Source organism: Leuciscus leuciscus, assembly GCF_965113295.1.
Source record: "Leuciscus leuciscus genome assembly, chromosome: 21".
In the NCBI taxonomy this organism is placed as follows: Eukaryota; Metazoa; Chordata; class Actinopteri; order Cypriniformes; family Leuciscidae; genus Leuciscus; species Leuciscus leuciscus.
This window is the reverse complement of record NC_138745.1, coordinates 9,785,379-9,806,156: the sequence shown is the minus strand read 5'-3', so window position 1 is coordinate 9,806,156 and position 20,778 is coordinate 9,785,379. Positions and strand designations below refer to the sequence as shown.

At 36.5% G+C, this 20,778-nt stretch overlaps 2 protein-coding genes across 3 annotated transcripts; both read right to left on the bottom strand.

Moving 5' to 3' along the window:
• Positions 1-724: 724 nt before the first annotated feature.
• Positions 725-16,502, bottom strand: kcnh6b (potassium voltage-gated channel, subfamily H (eag-related), member 6b). Of its 2 annotated transcripts, none has more exons than XM_082151111.1 (12): positions 14,878-16,502; positions 13,245-13,426; positions 11,789-12,214; positions 10,977-11,373; positions 7,738-7,937; positions 7,374-7,626; positions 7,028-7,284; positions 5,901-5,997; positions 5,305-5,583; positions 4,106-4,280; positions 2,722-2,929; positions 725-1,860 (listed from the first exon to the last, which is right to left on the bottom strand). In XM_082151111.1, the coding sequence occupies exons 1-12, from the start codon at positions 14,891-14,893 to the stop codon at positions 1,591-1,593; spliced, it is 2,760 nt and encodes a 919-aa protein (XP_082007237.1). In that variant the 5' UTR covers positions 14,894-16,502; the 3' UTR covers positions 725-1,590. The 2 variants fall into 2 exon arrangements, with proteins under 2 accessions (XP_082007237.1, XP_082007238.1); XM_082151112.1 differs by having other exon boundaries at positions 7,091-7,284.
• Positions 16,503-16,648: 146 nt separating this feature from the next.
• On the bottom strand, positions 16,649-20,569 carry taco1 (translational activator of mitochondrially encoded cytochrome c oxidase I). The gene is made up of 5 exons (XM_082151113.1): positions 20,031-20,569; positions 19,714-19,820; positions 18,574-18,704; positions 18,200-18,362; positions 16,649-17,052 (listed from the first exon to the last, which is right to left on the bottom strand). The coding sequence occupies exons 1-5, from the start codon at positions 20,239-20,241 to the stop codon at positions 16,843-16,845; spliced, it is 822 nt and encodes a 273-aa protein (XP_082007239.1). The 5' UTR covers positions 20,242-20,569; the 3' UTR covers positions 16,649-16,842.
• Positions 20,570-20,778: the final 209 nt, after the last annotated feature.

Below are 20,778 nucleotides of genomic sequence, written 5' to 3'. Positions count from 1 at the left end.
TGAAAGACAAATTATAAATATGAGTTAATGGTTTAACAATTTCACCAATAACATCCTTAATTAAAACCATATCAATATCATTCACGTCTGTTGACTTTTTATTCTTACAATTGTTTACAATTTCAATAATCTCAATTTCCTCAGCTGGTTTCAAAAACATAGAGTTAGGGTTACTGTCTAAATAATCCACTGCCTTCACCTCACCTTCAGTCTGTGGATTTTTAATTACATCAGCCAGCTTTGCTCCCACACTTACAAAGAAATTATTAAACCCATTGACTACATCTTTCATGTTGCTTAAAGTCCTCTCATTATCTATAAAATACTGAGGGTATTTTTTATTCATTGGTCCATTCCTTATAATATTATTTAGCACTTTCCATATACCCTTGATATCATTTTTATTATCATTTAATATTTTATTATAATAATCTTTCTTATTTATTTAAACATTAAATCGATAAATTCATCTGTCAGTTTATGCTTATTGGGATTTAAAAGATCTATATTAAAATCCCCACAAACGAACACTGCTTTTTGATCATTCTTAGTAAACAGACTTTCCATACTGTTCATGAACATTTCGATATTTGAACCCGGGGCTCTGTATACACAGCCTACAACTACATTTTTCTTTTTTTCCAAATTAATTTCGACCGTTATTATCTCCATCACATCATCAATGTTAATTGTCATATTTTTCACAATTTTATATTTTAAATGATGTGAATCTACAACAGAGATCGACTGATATATTGATTTACCCAGATTTTTGATAGTTACACTTAGCAAGAACAATAACTTAGCATTTTTTTTTATTTTTTATTATCCGATCAGCCAATATATATCTGGTGGTGGGTCTTCAAAGAACTGTCCCAAGAATTTTTATTTTTATTGAACATTGTTTTAATTACATAAAGTAAATACACAGAATATACAGAGTTCAATCCCAGTCATACAGAGACATTCTTTGGTTAGGTCTTTCCAAAGGTTTGTCGACAAGTGTGACTGTTTCCTGAGTCACACTGCCTGAAGAACATGACATTGATGTCCGTCTACAACAAAAAGATTTTTCTCAAAAAGGTCGCCTTTTTTAACACTAAAAGAGGGTTTGTACTGGCTCAAGCTGTTAGTAAATCTGGCCCATTGAATAGTGAACACACACACACACACACACACACACACACACACACAAGCCACAAACCATGGACACACACACACACAATTGCTCAAAGGCACCTCAGTCATTTCCTGCCGGTATTGAGAATCGAACCCGCAACCTTCAGGTTACCAGTCTAACTCTTTAAACGACTGAGGCTTATGATGGATTTTGTCCATTAGTGTTTCTTGTGCTTTTGTACTCTGCTGAAAGTACCAGTTTGAGTTTTCATGCTAGTTACTAGTGCTAGTTTGGAGCCTTCCTATCTGGTGGGCAGCAACATTTAGTTAACCAAGATGATGGAACCGCATGGTCTTCCTAGCATCCACAATACAACATAAACTGGTGACATCAGCAGGGATTTTATCGATTGAGTTTTGATGTGTGCTCATTGTTCTGTAATGAAAGCTGATTGATGGCGTGTTGTGATTTTAGCTGACTGGCAAGGAAGGATCAGACATGTGTTTTTGAATGTCTTCTGGGTGTGATGAAGTGTCCAGGTTGCCAGGCAATGAGGGGAAGCGGAGAGACGCAAAGAGCCGCGGTGCATCTATAAAAATGGGCTTTAGTGCTGGAGTTGAAACAGCATTCGCTTCTAGTTTATCAGGTTCACAGTCATCTGACGCAGCTCCCATGTGAACGCCACTGGACAGAGAACCCTGGGAATTTGACTTGAACATGGATTCTGGCTGGGTTGAACTCTGGAAACACAGTTTTAAAGATTGTTCATTTGGTCTATTGTTCATTCTTGTAAAAAAAACAAAAACACATAACGTTTACTTCAGCTTGTTGTGAATATTGCTTAGCTAAAGGTTAGTATTTAGGATCAGGATGGTTTTGGAACAACATGGAGGTGTGAGTAAGAGAGGGAAGGAGAATTTTAAACATTCAGATCAGGGAAAATTAAAAGTTCTGAGTAATTAACCCTTGTGAATGATGCAAACAGAGTTCAATTTTCCTGTACAGCAGCTCTAAAAAGAAAATGTTGTCATTGTTCAGCTGAAGTCAGTTGAGTGTTGATACAGTTCCGTTGTAAAGAACATTAGTTATTAGTTCAATTATTAGTTCAATTCGGCTATATTAATTAGTTCAATTCGGCTATAAAGCAGCTCTGCAAAAACAGTGATGGACGATGACTCTGAACTGACTCCAGCTAATCAGTGAAACCATTTTCTTTTTAGAGCTGCTGTACAGCCGAATTAAACTCTGTTTGCATCATTGAAACATTGTCCTGTTATTACTGTAAAGCTGCTTTGAAACAATCTGTATTGTATAAAACGCAAAAAAATAAAGGTGACTTGACTTGTGAAAAAGTAGTACACTTGAACATACCTTTAAAAGTATGTAATAGTATAATTAATTACTTAAGTGGCCATTAATATTATATCATCTGCAAGAACAGTTATTTCTTTTTTAAATATACTTGTAAGGCATGAAGTAAACAAACAGTGGACATTCAATACAATTAAGCACACTTTGTTTTCACAACGGAAGTCTGGCATTGAAAAAAAATATATATATATATACATAAAAAAAAGAATAATATTGGACAGCACTTTTACCTGAATGGTAGTGCTTCTACTGTCCAGTTGAATATTTGTAATGGGGAACATGCTGTGAAGTACCGGTGTGCTGCTTCCATACAGTGTCGCGGGGTCAGGAATGTGGTTGTCAGGTAAAACAGAGCTATATGCTGGAGGCACGGGTGCAATCTGTCTCTGGAGAAGCTGAAGAATCACATTGATGTCTGCTGTCATTCTGGTCTCTAGCCTAAGAGAAAGGGAGCAGAAAACGGCATTTGCTGGACATCTTACCTTAAACCATTCAAATATCAAGTTTTGTGACACGTGAGAATCAGTGGCGAGAACCAAGAGCTTGACAGCCCCTGGTCGATGTATGCGTGTCATTGTAACAAAGAGAGCGGTTTGGAGCTTGGCTACTGTAACAGGCTGAGACAGAGGGTGTTTAGTCGCTGTGGGACCATGGCTGATGCACAGGAAAATGTAACCCCTCCGGTTCTACTCTACTCTGCTCCAAGTGGGATTCGAACTGACATGGGAGGCGCTAAAGGGTCAGTTGCTAGTGCACCACTTGAAGCCAGGCGAGTGAGGTTTTACCGGCACGGCTCTTACTACAAAAAGACGTTCAGCTTCGGTAAGAGAAATGCAAGCCAAAAATCGCTGTATTTATACCTTTAGAGTACAGGTCATGAACACGTCAAAGTGAACGGGGCATTGCGATGCAACACGCTACAATGGACGTTTCAGTACTATACAGCATCATCATACACCCATACAGAAAGACAAATGTACCAGTTTATAATGCATACTTTGATGTGTCCAGTGTAGACAGCCTCAAAACATTTTGGTGCATCATATCAAAAAATGCGCCCGTGCAGATACATTGGTTCCCAGATAGCACACGTACGTCTGTTCATCTGGAAAGCATCTGTTGCTATAACATCTGATAGACGTCTTTAAGATTTTCAATTTTATACATTCTAAATCATAAACATCTTAAAGACATTTTCTAAACGTCTATTTGACATCTGACAGGAAACATCCTATAGATGTATTGGAGATGAGTCTTCCAGATGTAAACACGCACATCAAATAGACGACTCCATGATGTACGCGTGCTTTCAGGGTTGGGTTTATTATAAGCGAGACGCTCACGTTCGCTGTACAGAGTGTTAAGTCTACTCAGTTGCTTACTCATGCCACATAGCAACACAGCTAAAAGTATTCCTAATATGTTGGAGCTTTTATTGAAAGTTGCCTACTCTTACCTGTTGAAACATGCCTTCAGAAGCACCGTTAGAGCTTTGTTTGACTTGGAGGAGGCGCCACGTGCAAGCTTTATTTCTGTAATTTCCGCTAAGTGCCACTAGTGTTGCAGAAACTACGTACTTCAGCCTTAACTGTTCCTATAAGATGCATCACATACCTCATAAGCTGAGTTTGCAGGAGCTCCAGTCTGGAGTCAAGTTCACTGGGATGATGATCTGCAAAGAGTGGTGGAGGACATGAGGTCCAGGCAGAGGGGAGGCACTGAGACGTTTCAGCAAAATGAGCTGCCTGGTGGTCAGTCCAGTAATGGTACAATCCAGATGGAGGAGGAGCTTGTGTTAGGAGGAGATTTTTAATATTAACAAATCCAACAATTCAAGAAAAACATTCATATTTACAATATGTCATTTAAAGTTCAAATTTGAGAAATTTTAAGGGTGCAGTAATTTTTCAACGGTGAAAAAGTTTAGCACTAAAATAGTCAATGACCTAAAATGACCCCAAATTTTTCAATAAATTCCTTCAGTGATGACATATTTTTGTAGGCAAACCCGGAAGAATTTTTTAAGGATGGATGAAAGTTTCGGAGGCAGTGTGTAAGCGTGATTGACATAATGTGAGGTCGTATTTATTTGTTAACATGCAAAAATTTTGGACGAGAATTTTGGATTCAGTGTGCAAGGACCTTAAGCATCACCCTCGTTCCCTTGATAAAAACCCAATAGGATTTTTCCATCGGCTTTTGGATTATTGCAGAAAATAAGCTCTGTGATAACCAAAGTTTATGATACTTACACATTTTATTCATCATAATAATCTTCACAAATGAAAACAACTTTTATGAATTTTGAATAAATTCTAAATAGAATGTCCAGAAACAAAAAACTAAACCTATGCTTTAAACAAACTACACCACGCTCGCACGACTTTAACTAGTGAATAGATGAGTTTTCCAGTTCGGCGTGATGCCGTTTAATGTCCCCAACAACCTCTGTAGACTGTAGTCCTACTTAACCACTTGTTAGCAACCGCTTTTTCAAGACAAGTAAAAGCTTTAAAAAAATCACAAGGGAGTATTACTGTATTTTATGTCAAAGAATAAGACTTGAGCTTCTAATATCTTGAGCTTCTGTTAACCACAGAGCTTATTTCAGGCATTTAACCAAAACCTCAAGAAAATGGAACTGGAAGGGCTAAAATGCTAACCCGTTTCCGGGTTTTGGCCTACAAATATATGTCATCCCTACAGCACTCTATGGTTTGGCTTCAGGACCCAGATTTTAAATTTTTGTAATGCTGTATCCACACCTGTAAGATATCAGTATAAAGTCAAATAAATATTGTATGTATACCCACCCAACTGCCCCATATCCATGCCAGGCTCTCTGCTGATTCCAGAGGCACCACTCGCTGGTATTAGTCTCACAACAGGAGAGGGGTAGTCCAGATGGTCTACCTCAGAGGTATACAGCTCACAATGGCTGATGGGAGACTTGCTGAGGCTTTCACTGGACTGCAATGTGGAGCTTGCACAGCTGCACAGCTCCTCCCAGTGCATGTGAGCAGTTAGAGAATGGTGATGACCCAGCGCCGAACACGTCCGAGATGGGTAAGAGTCATTCTGGTCCATTCCATCTAGAGTAGCAAGACAAGAGCAATAAAAAAAAAGAAGTGTACTTTTACAATCTATTTGCTGAATTTGTAATTATACAGTAGTTTTTTTTTAGTTATGTGATTAAAATATTTTTTTACACAATCTACTAAATTCTTCTCTTGTCTTCTGATTTCTGTCGATAGTCAAATGTCTGGCTCTAAAATGAGGGTAGATGTGAATTGTGAACTGTGGTGAATATGTCAAGTTTTAGTTTGTTTGCTACAGTTAAAACATTTTTACTTCTGGACACAACTTCACAATGGGTATTTTAGTGTTTGTTTGTGAGTGTTCTACTCACCTGGCCGGTTGCGCCTGTCTATTGAGTTTTGTCTGTGTCGTATTTGGCTTTCATGGTAACCGCAGTCCAAATTTTCACTTTCCATCATCTGTTCAGCCTGGTTACATACCAATTAAAACAATGATTACTGTACAGAGAGGATTTGTCTCAATGTTTTAGATTCATTTATATTATATTAATAATGTGTTATGCGTTGTGGAAAAACTACACTTTAGCATACTTTTCAAAAGCGTTATTATTACAGAAATAATATACTATAAAAGAATAGACTTCAGTGCAAAATGAATGTGATGTTTTCGGACAGTTACCGTAATTGCACGTTAATTGTAATTAAATCAAAATGCTTTATAGTTTAAATTTATATTAAATGCAATTAGCTGAACTATAGAGTGATTTTTCACTCAAGTAGGACTAAATGACATCTTTATGGCCTGGTTTCACAGACAGGGCTTCGATTAAAAAACAATACTGATGTGCATCTTGAGACAAAACAGTGTCACTGAAATATTTTAAGACATGCCAGTGCAAGTTGCTTTCAGTTAAAACAGTTAAAACATGCATTTTAGTCTGGGACTAGCTTAAGCCTTGTCTGTGAAACCGGACATGTCATTTACTTTTATTGGCTTTGAAATATGGTAATGTAATCTCTATTGAAACTTAGTATTGTATGTCATGTATTTAAATATATTTGTAATTGCACATTTGTAATGAAGATGCAATGTAATACATTTAAAATGTATTAACTTTAAAAGTTTAATCAAATAAAACACTAAAAGATTATTAACACAAGACTTAAAAGTGAGCTAAAAAACAGTCATGAAAGTAGTGTACTCTTTTCAAAAGGCATATAAAATAATAAAAATAATTGTGCTTATTATTTCAGTCATAATAATGACTTCAAATCCATCACACAAACTGTAAAGAAATTGTTTAGAAAACTGGTTTGAATCCATCCTATATTCTCAATTCATTCATTCTTAACTGTGAATGCTAGATTTATCAATGTTTATAATATATATTTACTTTTGTGAGAATTTTTTTATTAACATTAATTAATCCAATTAATAATTATTTCCTTGGAAGATAAATGTTTATGCTTTATGTTTTTTTTTTTGTTTTTTTTTTACCTCAGTACTCAATAACCAGTGAGGGGTATGTATAAATGTGTTTGGGACGTTGAGTTTACACACGTCTCGTAGGTTAAAGGTGATTTCTAGTTTCCTCCAAAAGCTCTCTCCAAAAGCAGGGTACATGTCCAGCACCTCTATAAGGTCGTCTCTTTGGATACGGTGAAGGTCACAGTAGGTAAGTGCGGTAACATCAGCATTACAGCGACCAGGATCTGCATACAGATTTATGGGCTCGCCAAAGATGTCATTCTTTCCTGTACATGAAACAGGAAGAAGTTTTTATTATGACTCAAACCAACAATGGATCAGAAAGCTGTTTGCTCAGGTGTAATATAAATCTCACCCAGTATGGCCAGCACAGTGTTATGTTGCGACACTTGAATGGAACCCCGGGAGATGAAGTGGAGAGCTTTGAGCATGTCGCCGTGATGATAGAGTGTGTCTCCAGGTGGGGAGTGGGTGGTTTTGAAGTGCATGGCGAGAGCTCTCAGACACGCTTTACTTGCCCCACGAAACGCTTTACAGCTCTGCAGCAGACTACGATTAAGATGCAGGCAAATGTCAGCTTGCAAACACTCTGGAAAACCTCTCAGGACCTATAATTAGAAAATAAGCGGTATGATTGGGTTTTTATTATATAGATTAACCTATACAGGAGTAGACAACAATGATATTTGGGTTATTGATTCCAGATCAGTATAACCTACTCCATTCATATTAATGCCATTGGTGTAGGACCAGGCATGTTGGAAATATTCCTCCAGTCTCTGCCTCAGATCTCCAGGTATCTGATGGAAGCGGATGAACTCTTTAACCCGCAGCAACTGAGTGTGATAGCGTGTCGTTCCAGAATAAAGCCTCTGAATTATTGCTGAGACATTCCCAAATATGCTGGCATACATGAGAGCTAAAACAAAAAGTCAATAGGAGAATATTAAGTCAACAGTGCCAATTTTTTTTACATTAAGCAAAGTTATAAGGGTTATTAAAGGTGCATTAAACAATTTCTAAAAAATGCTGTTGAAAATTTAAATCAACACCCAAACAAACTATATAGTGAATATTTGCTAGATGTCTGTTATGTGTGTGTGCTGAAAAAAATATTGTTTGTACAAAGTACTGGCAGTAAAAATAGTTGAAAAAAAGTGGATCGGACAGAACAAAACACCCTTGTAGCCAATTGTGCTCCTGATGGGGAAGGAGAAAGAGTGAGCAAGTGGGACATTTCTACGGCTGTGTTTAAAGGCCCATTGAAATGTCTTGAAACGTGCAGGATTATTCAATGTGTTGACGTAATTTTCACTGAAAAAGGAAGATAGGGCGGGACATGTCTATCAGATCCTCTCCTTTTTTTAAATAGCCAATAGTGTTTTGTTTATATTACAGCTCGACCAGAGCCATTGAGCTCGATAAAGCCGCAGTTTCCTCCTAACATCCAACAGTTTCTCCAACTAATCTCCTCCATATCACTTATTTAGCATTCTGTGCAGAATTCAAATGGGTCCGATACGTTTTGTAGTCTGTGCCGACTCGCGCAAATGATCTGCTCTGTGCTATTATGTCTCTGGATTTGAGCAAACTGTGTGGGCACTGTGGCGTTTCACGTATCACAGCATATTTAGGGGCCGTTCACACAGAATGTGTTGTTGCCTTGAAAAATGCCAGACACGGGCAGTGGGATGGGGGAAAACCGCAAGGTCTCGAGACATGTCGTTTAAAAGTTTAACTTATTTTAACTGTCTTAATCATCCCCTATACCCTATATAGTGCACTATGTGTAAATAATAGTAAATGTGTGAACAAGTGACCAATTTTAGCTGCAGCTTCAGTGTCTATTTGGTGGCAGGACGCTGTAGATTCTAGAGAGCCTTTGATTGGACAGAAAATCTGATGAGAAGCAGAAGTGCAGTGTGATGTCACCAAAACCATTGAGCCATATTGGCGGTAGTGAGAGACTGTAAGTTTTGAATGCCGATATCTTCTAAATGAGAATTTTGTCATTGTTTTGTAGCACACTAGCTTATAGATAACAGTAAGACTAACATATTTATACCAAAAGCCAAAAAACTTCAAGATACTTAAAATACTTTTTTATACCCTTCTCTTTGTCTCGTACATCCGATGCACGAGTGCCCACTACTGGCGGAACCCTTGCAATGTGTTTAAATGGAACACCCTAAGCTCTTGGAATCCTCTATGGAGCCGATTTATTATTTACAGTTTTTTTTCCCCCATATTAATTTGTTTTACTCATCATTCTATAGGCCTGAATGTATGCTTGGGCTGTTGAAGTAAATAAATAAAAATGACACAAACAAAAATGAAAACAATACAATAAACTATAACAGTCAGCTTAAGGTAGCTACAAGTATTATGCTCTTAAATGTCAAAATAACTTTGTGGTTATTGTGTGGGGTGGGGGTAAGAGTGATTTGCTGACGTCACAATTATGTTGCATTGTATTCTATGGATCTGCCTGAAGTGTACGTTGAGTAGCTCCCTCTGTCAAAATCGAGGGGTCTATCCAAATAAACTTCTCTCACCCACTTGACGAAGATGAAGGCACTTCAAAATGGCAAAGGGGATTCCCCGAGGGGAAGTGCTTAGTGAAGTTTGTGAATGTATGTGTAAAAGTGGAGTTAAATGCAACCAAAAAAAGAAAGATGGCTAAGATATTCCAAAAGAGGATAAGGTCAGTGTGGCGAGCAGGACCAGGCTGAGGGCCGTGGGAGAACGGCGCGAGGCCGGTGGCGTGATTGCTAATGAGCGACACCAGTGAGACGCACCGGTCTCGTATCTCTCACGGAGGAGCGGAAGCATGAGAGAGGCCAGGCCTGGATTTTATTTAGGTTTTGTTATATGTGACAGCAGTCGTCCGTGAGGGGCTGCTGTCTTTTACTTTCATTTTGTATTTGTTTTATTTTTTATATTAAAGTTTGTTGAATATTCGCCGGTTCCTGCCTCCTCCTTCCCACAACATCTAACTGCGTTACAGTCAGTTATAACTGGAAAAATTAATGGTTACAATTAGGCAAGAGCTAGGACCCGCGTTAAAATTGGAAAAGCTTTCCAGTGCTGGAGTGATGTTAGAGAGTGGGAAGGCCTGAAAACGGATGCCGAGGTTTCTTTGGTTTCTTTCTTTGTTTCAACTCGATATGATATGAGTAATATTGTTTTTTGCTGTTTCACGTAACTAAGATCCAGTATGCGGTTGATGTTGAATCACAGCTGATTCATCCATACTTAAGCGAGCTGGCTGATGTGCCAGCTGTAGTTGCCTGTATTGCATAGCGTGTTCCTTATTTTTGGGGGCGGAGCAATGAAGGGAGGGTTGTGTTTCTTTTGAGTAGGGGTGTGTTTGCTTGGGTGTCGATTTCAAATATCAACAGTGTTTCTCAGAAATTGCTTACTGCAACTTTAAAACTGTAACTAAAAGTAAAACCATAACCATCTGGTATATAGCATTTCCCACATCATATACATTCCCACTGTGCTTAAAAGCTAAAGGACTAAGACTCAAAATAGCAAGTGTTTCAATATTTTACTGACAGATGAAAACTGTCAATCTTTTAACTCTGGTTACACTCTTAAAAATAAAGGTTCCAAAAGCAGCAGCAATGTCATTAAAAAAAACATTTTGGGTTCCCAAAAGAACCTTTCAAGGAACAGGTCTTATAAGATCCATTTTTTTTCTTAGTGTGAAGAACTTTTTTTATAATCTGTAGAACTTGTGCAATGGAAAGGTTCCATGGATGTTTAAGGTTCTTCATAGAACCAAATATGCCAATAAAGACCTTTTATAGAGTGTAGTTAACCAACATTAGCTTTTTAGGTCTAAATGTTACTAGCCAAGTAGTCTAAAGAAGGGATTGAAAAAGTGTTCAGGACAGTGGGAAAGAAATGGCATATTTCTGTGTGAAATAGAGAGCTTTTTACAGTTACTTACAGCCAATGAGCATGACACAGATTGAGAAAATCTTCTCAGAGTTGGTGTTTGGAGAGACGTTCCCAAAGCCCACACTGGTCAGACTACTGATGGTGAAATAGAGTGCAGTGATGTATTTATCCTGATTGGAGGGTCCTGAGCTGGCATCGCTGTCGTTGTAAAGCTTTCCCAGTTGATCGGCCAGGTTATCCAGCCAACCCGTCTTCATGTAAGGCCTCTCCACATGGCCAATGGCATACCAGATACAAGCCAACCAATGAGCAATCAGCAAAAAGGTGCACATGAGCAAAAAGAGGACTGCAGCTCCATACTCTGAGTATCGATCTAATTTTCTGGCCACACGAACCAACCGCAGCAGACGAGCTGTCTTCAACAGGCCAATGAGAGTGGCTGTCGTCTGCAAATTGGATGATGGGAGGTCAAAGAAAGAATAGTGAGCATCATGACACAAATAGTGAGTCCCAGTCTGATATCCCTTGTGAAACCGAAATACTTTTAAAATGAGTGCCTATTACAGAAATAATATACTTTAAAAGAAGTTAATTGCAAACTCAATGCAATGTTTACAGGGCATTGAGTTGAAATTTAGTTTGTTTAATATATATTTAGTTTGTAAATGTAATATTGAATAACACACTACTGTTAATCAGACTTAGGTCAGAGACAGATGCCCTTCCCATAGGCGGATCTCTTGTTTTGAATGATGTTGATATAAAGGTAACTGCTTTGAAATATCCCTTATACATTTATATCTATATTTATATCGGTTTCACAAATAAGACACAACTAAAACATTCAGTAGAAGTTCATACCTCATCTGATCCAGATCTGAAGATGAGCAGATCAAATGGAATTGCGGCCACCATGTCAATGAGAAACCAGCCTTTGATATAATGGATAGCGATGCGCTTGGGATGGGTCACCACCTCGTTATTATGATTCACATACGTCGTCCTGAAGGTAATCACAATGTCTATGATGAACAGAATGTCCACTATCCCGTCCACAACATTTAAAGGGTTACAGGTGTAACCACAGGTGTGTCTCCTCTCCTCCTCAAGCTCATTGAGGAGGAAAGCAGCAGAGTACGGAGTAAAGACCGCTGTGTAGAGCACTAGCAGGAGGATGATCCAGTCCCAGATGGCTTTAAAAGGACTGTAGTGCAACATGATCCACTTGTGGACGTCTGGAGCCTGGAGCTTGTACTCGGGCAAGACATCAGCACCAAGAGACAATACCTGTGCATGGAAAGAGATCATCAGTTTTAGCAAGAATGTCTTAACAAATTGAAGTCAGGTGCTATTGCTCAAAGCTAAACAAGAAATAATAAGATGGGATTTCATTGAGCCTAAGCTGATGTTCTAAAATGAATATTTTGGGTTTAATGCAAGCTCAACTTAAAGTCACCATAAAAACATTGACAGTTCTTATTTTTTATGGAATATTAGTGTTTATCATAAATGATTTATTTATCCATGCATGTCATTACTTATTTATTTATAATTTATTTTCATTCATGTGCCCTTGTAACCTTTAATCAAATTAACTTCTTGCAGCATCATCTTTTTCTCTTTTTTGATGATGTGTTTACTGGCGTGAGGCTGGGAAAACCTGTCACTCAAATGAAATCGACCAATAGCAAACCACAACCATCCAACAATCCATTCAATTCCCGATGGACAAAATCAAGTCTCATCCTAATTTTTTTTCTCGTTTGAGAAGCCATTTCACTCAGATATATATATCACCCATAACATATCCCTAAAAACAGAGTGAAATGATATGTGAATAACATGGATGTAGAAGCACCAAAGGTGTGTGTTCTCTTCGGAAATAGAAAGAGGAAATGAAGGGAGAATTAGGGGAAAAGGCACTCAGAATTTGGGCAGACTGATACATTAAGGTTTTCATTTCTAAACAATATGTGGTGTGAGACCATATATCTTCAACTACATGATGATACTCTACAGTTTTGGAACAGGGGCCACAGGGGTTATGGATTTTTGCCATGGCAAAGAGCCATTTCTCTTGCACTAAAGGTTCATGTGTCTGTCCTAACGATCTTTCCACGAGTGGTTTTTTGCCACATTGTTTTCCATGTGCCAAGTGCTTTTATTATTCAGACATCAACTATCAAGTGCTCGACTACTTTGATGTGAGAGGATCTGAATATGTACAGCAGCACAATAGCCAGAAGTTTTTACAAAAACAGTTTCAATATCAAGATCTTTATCTAAGATATAAAGTAAGCCCAACAATGCATCCTACCTGCGTGAACTTCTCTGTCACGTACTGTGTGCGCTCCTTCACCTTTGGCGTAACAAGCTCAATGTTGCAGTTTGCCGTGGAGTGATTGGATCGACGCAAGTTTAGATTGAATGAAGGGAATCGGTTTAAAGCTTTCATCCGCTCAGAGCTGGAGGTAGAGTTCCACAAACTTGTCTTCAAGCCTTTATGATAAAAAAAAAAAAAAAAAATTTGATTGAATTCAGAGCAGTGATTTAATGGATGACATTTTACTAAAGATATATAGTATATATATATATATATATATATATATAATTTAGTAAAAAAAAAAATATATATATATATATATATATATATATATATATATATATAGTATATACATATAATTTAATTTAATTATATATATATATATATATGTAAACAGAAAATACAGTAGTTTTATTTATAAATTATTAAAAAATGTTTTATAAATATCAGTTAAATATATTTAATTTATATTATATACAATTCAAAGAAAGATAATGCCCCCAATATTACATTTTGATACATACATTTTATATAAAGAACTATATTAAAATGTGAGAACAAGGCAGAGTTAAAATGAGTTCGGTCAGGAGACAAAATGAGTTCACAGTATCAACTTTGTCTCAGATATTTCCCCAGAAATCTCTTGGGAGAAAAAAACAGTACAGTCGACGCACAAGTCAATTGCTGATATTCAGGTGTAGTATATTAATGTAGATAACGTGGCTCAGATAATTATCTTGGAAGGATTTGATGAGATGCTAGATGTTCTTAGATTTTGGTATCTTAGAAAATCTAAGCACATGTTAAAAAATTATTAAGAACATCTTAAACACAACAGAATATGAGATTGGTCTTTTTCTCAGGAAGAACAAGAAGCAGGAGACTACATTTGCACTTTTAATTTCATTGGTGTCAAGAAAAAAACATTTAAGATATTAAGGAGATCTCTTAGTGATTTTTATTTTCTATAGATATGAAATGACTTATAGCCACAACATTTTTTTTTTTTTAAATATGTATTTGAAGAACCAGGCTACTCCCCCTTAACAAAAGAAAATCTACTTACTACTGTTTTGTAACCAGAGTAGTTGCGGTTTGTCCCAAATAGTGTTAACTTCACATTAAATAATAATAGAACAATAATATCATTACTCATGAAAGCAAATTCTGTATCAGAAATTCCTGGTTTCCAGAGAAGTAGCTTCATGTGAACATCCATCCAGAAAAAAAGAGCAAAATCACATTTAACAGTTTTAATATCCCGTTCTGGTGCAATTAATGTTCCTCCTGTAGTCTTGTTCTAAACCAGCTCTCCTGATGTTCTGATGCAAATCTGTGCCTGAATTAAAGTGCCTGTTGCTTTTATTAATCAGTTATTATGTCCATTTATTGGAATGACAAGCAGATTTTCTATTTGTGGTCATCGTATGAATGATCTAGGTTTTTTTTTTTTTTTGCTATGAGTTTACAAAACATACCTAAAATCAGTTGTAAATCCTTCAAAGAAACTGTGTCTTCACGAGTGGAAGCTCCTCCTACGTCACTGTTGGGGTCTCCGTTCTACATCTGACCTTAACTGAGAGACATTCCACTGTACAGTAAAGTTATATAATAAACTCTCTCTTACCGTGGAAGTGTTGCATTTTGTCAGTTCTCGCCGTTACCCGCCAGGGCAATCTGTTACAGACCCAGCTTCATATGGTACATAATCCACATGCCCTTCCTGTACAAACACATTGAAATCTCTGATAGGGTCGTCCTCTCGTGACTCGACCCAGAACATCGACAAACAAACCCTCACATGGACAAAAACCTGTCAGTGTGAACCAGTTAGCTGCATGCTGCGGTGTTGAATCAACAGAGTGTTTTTGCCTTCAGGACCAACCTCTTACCAGAAAAAAATGAATATTCGAATGGGAAGAGACTCTGTGTTGGATCAATATTCACATCACATATAGATTGAACCCTAGGTCTTTGATGGGGCTTTACATTGACCTATTGATAATTCATCATTATTCAATCACTAAAGACAGGAAGTGGCCTTGATTAGTGAAACAGGATTTTCTGACCATGATTTGGGTTACGCACAGGACGCCAAGTCTGTATTACTACTGTATATGCATATTTATTGCTATATTCATAGTTATGTCTGATAATGAGGTCCCAAACGAAGGCCATTAATTATGATACAAAGTCTAAAATCTTCATAGATGGAAGAACTTAAGTTTCGTTCAAGTTATCCAGGGAATTTCGTATTTATGACATCTGGTGTGTCACTTAAGTCGGAGCACAATCACAATAAATATTTTCTGCAAAACTTTTATAAAATTATGAATAAAGAATCTCTATGTTTTCGAGGTTTTGAAGGTCGTAAATCGTAGTTGTACAATACTGTCATATTTTGTACATGAAACTTAAGATAGTTTTATTTTAAATTACACAAAAAATAATTTCATTAATTTCAACTAATTAACCATTAATACACATGCTATTGCATCCCCCATATTTTCTCACTGCCACGGTTCCAACGCAAAATTCAGAGTTTCTGACTCGTAATTACGACATTGTGGTGCCTTTCATGTGTTTTCAACTCGCAAATACAGTCTCTCCGACATGACTTGAACACACCATTACCATTTAAAACACAGCTTGTACGTAATATTTTGTTTGTTTTTTAATAAGGAGCAATATATGGCCTCTGGATTTGAATTTTATGAAAATAAATCCTAACCTTATCAAAAACACAAAAAATTCAATTATCATCAAATACAAAAGTTGCTGAAAATATGATACCATAACATGGTAAACGCTCTGCTAGAATACATTTGAAATAATTGTCTGGTTCCAGTGTTGTAGGTTTTAATGTAATTTCAAAACACGTGTTGTCAGGTTTTGGAATTATTTGGATATTTTCCCCATTAGCTCATCAAAAACCAATCCATAGTAGTAATACATTCGACAACATTCGCCTCTGAAACAGTGAATACAGATATTAATACAGTGTCTTTGCCGAGGTACTAAACCCATAACTAGACAGGCCAAGAATATTATGAAAACTATCAAATGTTTAAATGAGAAATTTTAAATATCTGGGGCCGTTTTTTTTCACTTTCATTCACTGTCATTTTTGCCCCAAGCCACGATTAATTCCTGACCCTGATTCTCACTGTTCAATAAACATTTGCATAGAGCAGCTTTGTTTTTCCTTTTTTTTCTTCAGATTCTGGGAAAAAGTCATTGCAAGTTGCCTTTCTATCTCTTTTTATACACAACTGATTTTCAAAAAATACAGTAAATTATTTTCCGATATTCAATTGTGATTAGTGCCTAATCTTAACTTATAACAAAAGTTTTATGATCACAAAATTCAGTATATGCTACTCAAAATGATGCACATCTATGACTAATATGTCTTCTTTATTGCCATGATGAAGATATATCAACAAGGTCAATCAAGCATTTAATCATCACACAATAAATCCAAGTAAAGTCCAATCAAATTTGGCCAATCAGGTCATTTTGTTCCAGTTGCTCTTAAGGCATGTAGAGCATTAATTAGTCCATCTATCTGTGGCTTACAGTACGGTGAACACTAGTTCTGTGTGTGGATGTTATCCCATACCCGGACCACATCAGGGCAGTCATTGACAGCCTCCAGCAGGGTGAACGCTGTCTCTAGCTGAGTCTGAGTCAGGATAGAGGGTGTGTGAGGAACAAACTCCAGTCCGGATGACAGTGTGTGAATGCCCAGACTTTCTAGAGCATTCCGCACAGCCTTCATAGACGTCATGTCACAGACAAACTGAAAGGGACAGATGGTTATTAATAAGTGAGACAATTTCTCCTGACAAATTCTACACAATCCTCTAATTACTGGCAATATGTAAACAGGAGGTATACAGTATAACGTCACTGAAATAAAAATCTCGGAATATACAAATTAGTCCCAGCCTCCACTCAATGGGTCAGCTGTTGTAAACTACTCGACACAATGGCAAGTGGAAATATTGGTTTAATTCAGCCATACATGTTTGAACCAGAAATTGATTCAGAAGAAGAGGAAGAGTGAATTATACAGGGTTGCCTATTTATCAGATGTCCCAGTTCACCATCTCAGAGTCAATCAGCTGCCTTCTAATAATCAGCATCCTTAGAAACACTTTGAACATCATAGAAATTCAGTAGAGAAAGGCATAATAGGTCATTACAACATTGTAACATAATATACATAATTCACCCGCTATATTGCTATATGTGCCCTATTTGTCCTGTCCCTTCTTAAAGGTGTTTTTGTGCTCACTTTGGAAAAGCCCCGCAACAGGGTTTCTTTGGTTCACTGCAGTTTTAAGGAGAAAACACTCAGCAATGGTGTTGACTTATGAATTTGCACATGATTTGTCACCCCATAGACATAAATAATGTTAAAAACTTGATTTTCACCACAGGGGGTCTTTAGTAATCAATGTATAATATGCCACAAATAGTGATTTGAATTTAATTTTCAAATCTTATCATATTTAATTGACCTGTGTTGTTATGTGTCAATATAATGAACAAATTTAGTTTTTATAAATGTATATGAAAAGAATGTGTTGGACAATTTTGTGATTTAAAAGCAAAAATTTAAATCTTACTTGATGGCTGTTTATTATTTTGACAGTATTATTGTTAAAAAACGATCATTGTTTCTTGACTGATGCATTCCACATTTCAGGGAATAAATAAGCATAATCAGTCAATTTGTTATAAAATTACAACTTCCTTTGTTTTGTGACTGTTGTGAATTAATAAATGATCAAACTCCTCTTCCTGTAAATCCAATTTAAATTTCCATCCTTTTGGGACATGTTTGCCAAGGAAATTCAAACTCACACTCATGAATTTGAAGGCAGATTTAAATGCTTCAATTCTGAATTTCGTTCAATCCAGTTAAGAGAGAGTGCTCAGACCTGTAGTATGGGTCTCTCCTCCTCATCCTCTGTCTCCTGCACATCTTCAGCTCCTGCCTCAATGGCCAGTTCTAGAGCTTTCTCAGAGGAGATCCCATCTCTGGATGCTGCCACAATACCTTTCCTGTCAAAATTACGGCGCGCTCCTTCACACAGCGCCCCGCTGTGGACAAACAGAGAAAAGTGCTGTTGATTTGTCTCAAGATGCACATCAGTAATGTTTTTTTGCTAAGGCATGTTTATAAAAGCTAGTTTAATGTCCTTATTGAACTAAGGCCTAATCCTGGCTTAATTGAAGCCCTGTCTGTAAAACTAGGCATATATACCATACACCTACTTATATCTTATTATCTTCACAACTCATCAGCACTAACCCATGTTTCGTCATGATACGTTTGAGTTCACCGTGGGATCGTGTGTTGTTGTCAGTCAAAACCTCAATGAGTAGCGTGCACCCGCCCGGTCCTGTGGCCTCATAAAGACACTGTACTCCTGGTTTTGACTTCTATTATACATTAAAAAAGAGTTCCAGTTAATGCTAACATTTCATCAATGCATGATTAACTGAATAGAAAATTCTAGAGCATTTTTGAAAGATTTTATTTTCTAGCTATTTCTGTATGGAAACAAACAGAACGGTATGTAGTAGGTGAGTAAAATAACTGTTTTACTTTTTTTAATACATTTTTAAAATGCAATTTATTGCTCTGATGGCAACGCTGAGCATCCTTACTCCAGTCTTCAGTCTCACGTGATCCTTCAGAAATCATTCTAATATGCTGATTTGGTTTTAAAGAAACATTTAATATTATTATCAATGTTGAAAACTATTTTTGCGGCCTAATACATACAACCAGAATACATATTCCCCCCAAGATTATTTTTTGAATACAATGTTTAAATGAATAGAATTTATTTAAAATAGAAATCTATTGTAACATTATAAATGTCTTTACTGCCTTTTTTGTTCAAATTAATGCGTCCTTGCTGAATAAAAGTATTAATTTATTTTCTTTCTTTTTTTAAAAATCGTACTTACCACAAACCTTTGAATGGTACTATAGCACAGTTTACACAAAAATGTTAAACAGCAAAAAAAAAATTCAACATTGATAATAATCAGAAGCAAATAATCTTGAGCAGCAAATCAGAATATTAGAATGATTTCTGAAGGATCATGTGACACTGAAGACTGGAGTAATGATGCTGAAAATTCAGCTTTGATCACAGGAATAAATTATATTTTAAAATATATTCAAATTTTAGACTCTAATATTTCACACATTACTGTTTTTACTGTATTTTTATTTTAAAAAAGCAGCATAGATGTAGAATCTTATATACTATGTTATCATATATATATATATATATATATATATAAACACAAATTCAACCATGCAGTGCGAAAAACATTTTACTGTATGAGGGTTAAAACCTAAATTTCTTAATCATGATAATATATAATGATTAAGAAATGTATATAGTATTATTTAGAATGGTAAAATCTGCCTTACAGCTCCTTTTATAGCTCCTTCTACGGTGGCTTTCGGAAGATTCTTGTTTCGACACTGCTCTAGAAGTTGGGCCAATGCAACATTAAATTCTGGATTGGGTCCTCCCTCTGAAACACAAGCACAGGGTCATCTCAGCATGCACAAGTGTAGTGGAACCACGGTACAGTGATTATACCAGATGTATCACATGGTAAATACTATGTTCATTAAATGGTCACAAAAAAAACGAGCTTAAGTAAACCATGGTATTACCATACTTGTTGGTTAGTGGCAGATTGGATAATGCCATTTTTTTGAGTAAAATCTAATGCATTCACCTCTGACTGCAATCCTAATCATCATGGTGAACTTAGCAATCATACGGGCTCGAGCAGCATCTTTGGGTATTTTAATGTCCTTCACTTTGGACCATTTGTTGTGTCCTGCCCAGAGCACAGGGCTCGAGTGCAGAGCTCTAGCTGGACACTGACAGGCTCTCTGAACCGCTGAAGACACTCTCACTGTCAGTCTGAAAGCGCTCAGCATCATGTCTCCTAACACTGTCCTTCCTTCTCTACACAGAAATAACTTATGTGTCCAAAATCAAATGACTTTGGTCGAACTTTAAAATGTCATGCTGTAAGGCTTACAGGTCTTGAGCTTCAAGCCTTCAACATGCACGTTTTAACCATAGACTGTAAAAAAAAACAAAAAAAAACGGATAGTTTCAATAACGTTTTACGACAGTTATTCAATATATTCCGTGCTCGTTATCAGCTAAAATAAACTAAATGGTAACATAAAAGTATGCCATAGCTCTTGTCTTTTGCAGGGCATGAGTTGCAGGGCTAATTTATCCCACACGAGCCCAAGAGAAAGCAACACTGCAAGCGTCATTACCGGTGAACAAACTAATGCCAAAATAAAAGTCCTTAAGTGTTTTATGTAAATTTTTTCAGTAATATATTTCACTCCACATTCTACAGAAAGTTAAAATTGTATAATATAATATAATATAATATAATATAATATAATATAATATAATATAATATAATATAATATAATATAATATGATATGATATGATA

Bases quoted from the DNA above. Each gene is read 5' to 3' on its own strand.
- taco1 (XM_082151113.1), bottom strand. From the start codon at position 20,241: ATGATGCTGAGCGCTTTCAGACTGACAGTGAGAGTGTCTTCAGCGGTT. The intron at 18,363-18,573 runs GTTAGTGCTGAT...GTTTGTCCACAG, and splicing joins CGTATCATGACGAAACATGG to CGGGGCGCTGTGTGAAGGAG. The intron at 17,053-18,199 runs GTCTGAGCACTC...TGTCCCTTTCAG, and splicing joins AGGAGAGACCCATACTACAG to TTTGTCTGTGACATGACGTC.
- kcnh6b (XM_082151111.1), bottom strand. The intron at 7,938-10,976 runs GTAAGTAACTGT...TTTTTGTTTTAG, and splicing joins CTGTGTCATGCTCATTGGCT to CTCTCATGTATGCCAGCATA. The intron at 5,584-5,900 runs GTGAGTAGAACA...TTGCTACTCTAG, and splicing joins AGACAGGCGCAACCGGCCAG to ATGGAATGGACCAGAATGAC.